The sequence below is a fragment of the Caretta caretta genome, chromosome 1, assembly GCF_965140235.1.
Source record: "Caretta caretta isolate rCarCar2 chromosome 1, rCarCar1.hap1, whole genome shotgun sequence".
NCBI classification, from domain to species: Eukaryota; Metazoa; Chordata; order Testudines; family Cheloniidae; genus Caretta; species Caretta caretta.
The window spans coordinates 284,309,141-284,318,047 of NC_134206.1; the positions used below are offsets into that span (position 1 = coordinate 284,309,141).

At 45.6% G+C, this 8,907-nt stretch overlaps 1 protein-coding gene across 1 annotated transcript; it reads left to right on the plus strand.

Moving 5' to 3' along the window:
- The first annotated feature begins 1,554 nt into the window (after positions 1–1,554).
- On the plus strand, positions 1,555–7,108 carry PHLDA1 (pleckstrin homology like domain family A member 1). The gene has a single exon (XM_048835729.2). It carries the CDS (start codon positions 2,103–2,105, stop codon positions 2,547–2,549), a length of 447 nt encoding a protein of 148 aa, XP_048691686.1. The 5' UTR covers positions 1,555–2,102; the 3' UTR covers positions 2,550–7,108.
- Positions 7,109–8,907: the final 1,799 nt, after the last annotated feature.

Sequence of the window (8,907 nt, forward strand, 5' to 3'; positions counted from 1 at the left end):
TTTTGTTTTATTATAAGGGCTCACAAGTGCTGTGTGGTTTCCAAGAGTGATGGTTTAAGGTAAAACTTGTCAACTGGGGTACCCTGCACCTTGGGGTGTGAAGGATCTGGATTTTGTGTGAATAGCCAGTATCAGGGGCTGTAGATCATAGGGATACAATTCAAAGGGACCGGTGTGTACCTCTTGTTAACCTGCAAGGTGAAGTTAGGGCTGGAAGTTGCCAAGATGAGAGTGCTTGAGTGTCTGGAAGCTGTTATGCAGCCAGGGATAAGCAAGTCAGACTCCTTCATGCTGGAGGGTACTTATGCAGGAATGACAGACAATAGGGCAGAACTGTTGCGGCATCCAGTGTAGTTCAACATACTCCACCTTGTTCTTCTTGAACATTCATTCAAACAGCTGTAAAGGAGTTTTGTTTCATAAAGTAGTGTCTAATTCCAATTGCTCAGTCTAGGCACATGCATATTGTTCCACTTTGAAAGTAAATATTTGGATCGTCAGCTGTTCAGAATTTTGCGATTTTACTGTAGGTCCAAGTAATGTACAGCGGCTGTCTACACTAGAACTGCTACACCAACACTGCTCCAGGGTACTGTGGTGTAGGCTATGGCTATCCTGGCACTTTACAGCGCTGCAACTTTCGCTGTGCTCAGGGGTGTGAAAAAACACCCCCCCCCCCCCGAGTGCAGCAAGTTACAGCGCTGTAAAGCGCCAGTGTAAACAGTGCCCCAGCGCAGCGCTCTAAGCTAATCCCCTCCTGGAGGCGGAGTACCAGGAACGCTGGGAGCGCTCCCGGGGCTGCGGGCTTTGAAGCATCCAGCGTTGTCATGTCCCTTGATGCTTCCCCTGCTGATGGGATGTGGTTTTGCTGGTGCCGTAGTTAGTCCACCTGCCTGAGAAGTGGTAGCTAGGTCAACAGAAGAATTCTTCCATTGACCTAGCCATGTATATCTACACCAAGGATTAGGTCGACCTAACTGCAGTGCTCAGGGCATGGCATTTTTCACAGCCCGGGACAAGCCAGCAAGGTCAATCTAATTTTTAAGAGTAGACCAGCCCTTAGCCAATTTTTTATCTAGTTTGTTTCTTTCTCTCCTTTTCCACTTAGTCTGTGTCCAGACTGGAGTTTTTGGTCTTCTTGTAGTGTATGTTAGATTGCCAATTAATGTGTTCATTAACACTCTTGAAATGCTGCCGGCCATATTTCACATTTTTTTCTTATCAGGTTTCTAAGGTGAATTAGACCCAGCCCCAAAAGGTTTGTGTACTGGAACCTACTTTAATGATGTCCATTGGCATTAGTGAGTAGTGGGGCTTTGCAGGGGCCCTCACACTGTAAACGGGGGCGCTGGACCAATTTATATAGTGGGGACGCTGAGAGCCATTGAACCCAACTGTAAACCTTGTGTATGATGGAAACCACTTCAAGCCGCAGCCCTAGTTCCAGTATTTATGACTGTAAATGGTTTGAGACCTGCCTCTTAATAATAATAAATAATTACTAAAGCCACCTAGCTTTTCTAGAGAGCTTTTCAGCCTTAGATCTCGGTAGTTTGTGGCTCTGATGACGCTGCAGCTCTGATAACTGAAACCGTTTAGTAGGTAGCAAACTGTAAGCAGAAGAGAAACCCATCACCCCGACTGCAGGGGGCTGATGAAGGCGAAGTGTGAGCCGATTTCCCGGGGCGCTCGACCCACCCCAGGCCGAGCAAGCGCCAACGCGAGCAGGGTGACACCGAAGGGAGGCGCCCGCCAGGAAGCGCGCCGCGAGGCAGCCCCATATTTGGAAGGGAAGCCAGGGCAGCGGGGGCGTGAGAAAGGAACGCGGCGTTTGCCGGAGCTGGGCTTCCCCTCCGCCGGGTGTCACTCGGGGCTGGGCAAGGCGCGCGGAGCAGCCAGAGCGAGCGCCGCCCCGGCTCCGGCTCCGGCTCCGCTCGCCGCCCTAGACGCCGCGGGAGGGTCAGGATCGTCCCGGCTTCGCCGGAGCCTGGCCGCTCGCCGCCATCCGCTTCGGGCGCGGGGAGGAAAGGGACCGGCTGCTGCCTGCCCCGCCGGGAGGAGGCTCGGCGGCCAGCAGGCGCGCGGCGCCCCATGCCGGGAGGATGCTGGAGAGCGGCTGCAAGGCGCTGAAGGAGGGCGTGCTGGAGAAGCGGAGCGACGGGCTGCTGCAGCTGTGGAAGAAGAAGCGCTGCATCCTGACCGAGGAAGGGCTGCTCCTCGTGCCCCCCAAGCAGCCGCAGCCGGGCCCCCCGGCCGCCGAGCCGCCGGCCGCCAAGATCAAGGAGCTGCACTTCTCCCACATGAAGACGGTGGACTGCGTGGAGCGGAAGGGCAAGTACGTGTATTTCACCGTGGTCATGGCCGAGGGGAAGGAGATCGACTTTCGGGGCCCGCAGGAGCAGGGCTGGAACGCCGAGATCACGCTGCGGCTGGTGCAGTACAAGAACCGCCAGGCCATCCTGGCCGTCAAGTCCACCCGCCAGAAGCAGCAGCACCTGGCCCAGCAGCACCCGGGCCACCGCCTCCGCAGCGCCTCCAACTCCGCGTAGGGCGCCCGAGGGACCGGCCGCGCCACAGCCCCGGTACCGCCCCGGGCGCCTAGGGATCCTGCCCCCGCAGCCCCAGAGCGCTGGGGAGCGTGGGATCTGCGGGCCGCCACAGCCGGCTGCCTGCCAAGCCGGGAACCCCCCGGTCCCTCCCTTGGCCGGAGCAGGTGGGCTCCCGAGCGCTCTCGGGGCACGGGGAGCCTTTACAGATCAAACCAGCGCCAGCGTACCGGCCGGGGACTCCGGCTGCCTGGGGGCGGGGGAAGAGGTTTCTCTGCTCCCAGCACCTTCCAGGAGTTTCAGAGGCAGCCGGGGAGCGCTGCCTTTTGTGCCGCGGGTGAACGGTTTCCGAGCCCTGGGCTGCCCTCGTAGGCCCCAGGAGCCCCGATGATCTTCCATCTCCTGCCCCTCCGTTTGTGCCTGGTTGGCCGTGGCAGGGCCGCGCACCCACCGTTTGGCATTCGGAGAGCTCGTTCCAGGCGCAGGCAGGTTGGCTATCTGTGCACACGCCCTTGGCCAGCTCATTCCGATGCCCTTCCTTCTGTGCTGTTGTATCGCAGGTTGAATCCAAGCGCCACTTCAGGACGTGAGACCGAGCAGCACCCTTCTGTTGTGAACACATTTCGGGGGCTCAAAACGCTTGGCAAACCAAGGAGAGCCGCGGAGCAGGGAGACTGGAGAGCGTCAGATCAACAACCTGAACACCCAGCGAGTTTTCTGCACAATCCCTCCCTTGGTGCAGGGAAAACATTTCAAGTCATATGGACTCTGACTACTGTTTATGAACCTTGGAAAGGATCATCTGGCATGGTGGGGCTTCTTGGACACATGATGTACTGTACATTTATTTTAAAGTATTGTATTTTATGGTTATTTATTAGGGATTTTGTAAAAGGCTTGTTTGCAAGACGTTTCTGAATGTAGGCCATTATCCAGAAATCAAATTCCAAATAAAAATTCAAAGCACACCTCAGCTCCTGGATATATTTTGCAACCTTTGGAGAGAGGGGGAGGTTGTGGGAGAAGAGAATGATTTATATAACCATGAATTTTAGGGGGTTTTTCACATGGAATACAATAGTTTTCATTTCATTTCATTTCAAAATATTATTTTAGAAACTGTTGTTATATTAAGGTGAAAAGTATAATGCATGGTTTAGAATTAGGATAAAGATCTTAATGCTTCTCTCCAAAGGTTGGAACCTGATGTTAAGGTTATTATTCTTTTTTAAACATAAATATGGGGGAAGAGTATTACATTTTATATGCAACTCAGTTATACAGAAAAACTAATCTGATTCATTATTATTAGATAAAATACCTTTGTTTCATTTATCACCTATAGCAGTTGAAGAGGGAACTCTGACCAATTTGATTTGTGATATGAGAACATGTCACATTAAAATTATATCAATTTTATGTGCTTGCTTATTTTGTGTTATGAAAATGGTTGTGAGAGCTGAGAACTATTTATTAAAACTTCTGTACATTTGAGTTCAGGGCTCTCTTGGTACAGAAGGTTTATGAAAGGGCCATGTTCCTGACCTTTTTCTGACAGGTTTTAAATGTCTTGCATTGAAAAACTCCACAGTTTAAAGCCCATCTTGTACATGTCTTCAAGTTTTTAAATGAGTCATTTCAGTCATAATTTTCCTAAACTGAAAAATGTTATATTGCTGAGATAAACAAGTTTATTTTAGTGTGTAATATTACCGGATGTCGAGAGATGTGTTGGGACCTTGTCTGCATTATGTTAATGAACCCCATGAAGTTAGAAAACAAAGCACTAGGCACATGTGTCTTCCTTCTCCTGTTGAAATCAATGAGAGTTTTGCTGTTGATTTCAGCATATGGGGTGACTAGGCCCTGATCCAGAAAAGCAAGTTATGCCCGTGTTTATGTGCTTTGCTGGATTGGGCCCTTAATGTGGTGGGTCATTCCCCATTTTGCACTGCTGTAGTTAAAGTTCTCTGTTTTGAAATAAATAGTAAGTTGTCCTTAAAAATCTGATAGTACGGTACGGCCTGTTATCGCTAAGTCAAGGTACAGAGCCTCAGCCATGGAACTATTTCTTTTTACCAACTCAGTAGGGAAACTGCTCTGCCCGTTTTTAAGCTATACAAACGTAAACAGACTTAAAGTAATATGTTTAGAGCTTTTGATTTGTAGCTTCACCTTAAAAAAATGACACCGTTCATATTGTTTTTAGTAACTGGATAAAACAAAACATGAAAATGACACAGTGAGATCTTAAACCAAGCACTGCATTTGAAGGGTACCTTTTAAATTACTTCCCATCTCAAACTGAGGTCCAGTCCTGCAAGGTGCTGAATTCATTCTGCTCCCCTTTATCTTACAGGTCATTTAGGGTACTGAGCCCCTTCCGGGGTGATGGAACATAATTTAGCCCTGATCCTGCAAACATGTAAGTAGCCCCATTAATGTCATTGGGACTATGCATGTGAATAAAGTTAAGCAAGTGTTAGCAAAATTAAGGCCCAGTCCTGCAAACCCTCATGTGAACAGTCCCATGGGGCTATTGGAGTTCAGGTCCTTTGTAGGGACATATATTGACTGGATTGGAATGGCAGGTTACAATGGCCCTAAGAAAGTCATTCCTTTGAGGCTAATTGAAACAGAGAATGTTCAGCACCTTGCAGGACTGGACCCCTCAGTCTGGGACACAGGGAGGAAGGAGGTGAAAAGATGCCCTGCAAGTGCAGCTGCAAGTTTTCACATCTCAGTTCATTTGCCATTCTCATTCTGCTAAATCTAGATGACTGTGCTGGAAGGGAGACTTACAAAATAGACTGTTATAGACTGTAGTGGCTCCTTCAAAACCATTGCCCTTGACTGTGTAAAACATCTACCTTTTAAAAAGTGCCGAAATATTGATTTGTGGAAAAATGTGATCTCTTTTTCAGAGCCATTAATTACAGTTTATCAGGTAGCTAACCCACCCTTTCAGATATACACCTATAGCACAGAAAATTCACCTATCAAAACATGCATTTAACCAGGTAAAGAATAAATGGAATTATTCAAAATGTGTCTCTGTGATGCAAGATAGGTATTTCCCTGGGAGATGCAGTCATTCCTATCCTACACAAACCTGATCCAAAGCCCACTGAAGTCAAGACTCCTTCTGATGCTAGATCATTTAATTAAATCATTTAATTTTATCATTTTCCCTCAAAGTGCTTGTGCTTTTAAAAACAAAAAAAGGACCTTTTTTTAAAGGTTTAAATAACATTAAGATTCTGTCTCAAACTGCTGAAAGGCAAGATTTTCAAAATCAAGTTTGATGGCATCATTAGCTCACACTTTGATACATCTGCCCTCCAGGTTGAAATCAAAGTGTCCTCTTTCACGTTGCAGTCTTGGTTTATGTTGGTTTGAGACAGACTCTTTCTGTATTATTTGAACATCTATCTTAAATGTAATAATCTTTATCATGAACAAACTGTTGCTTGCTTATATTGCCAGATGTGTTACTTATTTCCCGTTATGTTGTTTAAAACATTGCTGTCAGCCCAGGTGCTGCTGTGACAGGTGAGCACGTCACAAAATCCACTTCTGAGTTAGCATCTGTCCTTGTGGTCTGAGTAGAAGCTCCAGTCGTTGGCTGGGATGAGGGCGTTTGCTCCCTCAGCTCAGGATGGAGGCAGTGTGAGGGCAGCCTGGCACATGCTGCTCATGCCATTCTAGTGTCAATGAGACTTCAATCTCTGGGGCATTCAATCTGGCAACTTTCTGAAGTATTAAATTTACTATGCTCTTCTTGAGAATAGTAGCAATACAGACCAAAAATTCAGCTGGACTTGTAAAGATACATGTTTATTTTGTTCTTTTCCTACTGAACAGTCTTCATTGACTCTACTTGGTTAAATATTGATTGTCACCCACATGTTCTTTGTCAGTGGTAACTACTCAAATAGGTCCAGTGTGTCCTGCACCATCCATGGCAGAACAACATGTATAATCCTACACGAGGTTCACAAGGGAAGTAATCATGATAGTCCCCTCCCTTTAATGGAAGAAGGATAGAATGGGTATACGACTCCAATGAATTTAATAGAAAATAAATTACAGTGCCAGTAAAACAAAAAGAGGTGCTCAGTGTAGCTAGCGGCAGTGTGGAAAGCCGGTTAATAAAGAGGTCAACCTTTTTTATGTCTTAGTAGAAGACATTGGTGCAAACTGAATATGCCTGCATGTAAGGAGGGGCAGAATTCGGCAGGGAAATTCAAGCTGTGGTGACCATTCTGTAGCTTAATAGCTTAGTATTTAGAAGCAAGAAGTTCAACCAAATGTGATCTCTGTTACATCCTGAAGTAGCTCCTCTTCCTTAAAATTCATGTTCTGTAACTGCCGGATTCTGACCATTAGCTGCAGTGATGTACCAAATGTTTTCTAGCATATCCTGTCGTGAGCTGAAATATCGGTGTTGTCAAATTTGTGTGTAAATACGACTCATAAATGATTTCTGAGAGATGTGATTTATTTTTCATATTTTTCAAAATGCATTCCATTTCAAATAAAGAGGTATCTATTGAAATGAACTGGTGCCATGTTGAAGGAACTATCCTTTGGGGCTGTAGCTTCTTAGCTTACAAATGTTTAAGGGGCTGATCTAGAGCCCACTAAAGTTAATGAAGGTCTTTCCATTGACTTCAATAGGCTCTAGAAGAGGTTTGTGGGGTTTTTTGAAAGACAACATGACTTCAAAACAACTGTTTACATAGAGCTTTCCTAAAAGAATGGCCAATTGAATTAACATTGTCATCCAGTTACTTTTCTACATACAGCGCAGTTGTAAGGTGTTAGCTTGTGCATCTTGTAGCTTGTGTGTGGATAGGCTGCTCTTTGATTCAGTGGGGCTCCACCTGGCACAGGAGTCCACTCACATGCAACTGTACCTAGCTGCAAAAGGGGAGGGCTGAGATTTGTGTTGTCACACCTCCCCAGACTGTAATCTTTATCAGTGAGTGTGGTAATCTCTATGTATGAGGTAGAGAAGCTGGGTAAGAGTCTAAAGAACAGAATGAGATTTGCCTTGTTGCTCTTCCATCAGCATCTAAAAGCATCTGATGGAATTTCAAGCAACCTTTAAGTAGCCCAGAAAGGACACTTCAAACAGTCGGCGTATCCTCCGACAACAGCACTGGTTCCTTATATGTGGCAAGGAATGATGTGTGAAAAGAAAAATGTGCAACGGCTACTGTGGCTTTTCGAATCTCCGTGGAATGAAGGCTCTTCAGGTGTGTTGAGCTGCCTCGGTGAAGTTAAGCTGCGTTACAATGAACTTTGATATTTAGCACTGTCAGTTATATTAAGTTCAGTTGCACAATTCATTCTCTGGCTCTCTTGTCAGCATATATAATAATGCACATTTGCCAGTCTCTTTTATTTGTGAGTCACCAAAAATATCTGCTCTAATGTGTATTTCAAGAAATGTTTAGGCCAATATTTTCAGCTGTAGGTACCTAAAGTGTAAGCACTTTGATCCATGAACAACTTTATTTTTAGAGGTGCTGAGTGCCCGCTTCTCCCTCTGAGCTCCTGGTGCTCAGCTACTTCTAAAAATCAGGCCACTTTTAATTAGGTGTCTGTAGATTTAGTTGCTTAAATATTAAACTCCTAAGGTTGAGAATGTTTGTCACAGCTTTTAAAGGGTGACATCAGTTATTACCTTGTAATTGTAGCTTGAAAAATGTGTAAAGAAAAATATATAACAAAAAGGAATAGGAATACATAATAAAAGAAGAATTTTGAAAAGAAGCTCAATCTATTAGCTTGACAAAGAGAAGGTTAAGGGGTGACTTGTCATATTTGTCGCCCAGGTAGATACTTGTAAACTATTTGATACTGGGCTCTTCAGTATCTAACAGACAAAGGTATAGCAAGAGCCAATGGCTGGAAGTCGAAGCTAGACACGTTAACAACCAGGATTATTAACCATTAAAACAATTTACCAAGGGTTGCTCGTGGTGAATTTTCCATCTCTAGCAATTTTTAAAGCAAGTTTGGCTGTTTTTCTAAAAGATCTGCTCTGGTTCAAACAAATTATTTTGCGGAAGTCCTATGGCCTGGGTCATTCCGAAGGCCTGGGTCATGCAGACTAGATGATCCCAGCAATTCCTTCTGGCCTTAAAATCTATGAATTATTTGTCATTTTCAGTGTTTCCACTAAAGATGACATTAACTTTTGTGTATAGGGCACCATTTACAAGATCTATGCCCACTTGAGTCCTATGTAAGTCCTATAGTGCTGCCTCAAGTCTGACTTCAGTGGTAGATAGGCCTTGTGTGGGCATTGTGCACATAAGTGAAGTTCATCCTAGGTGAACTGGGCTGTTGT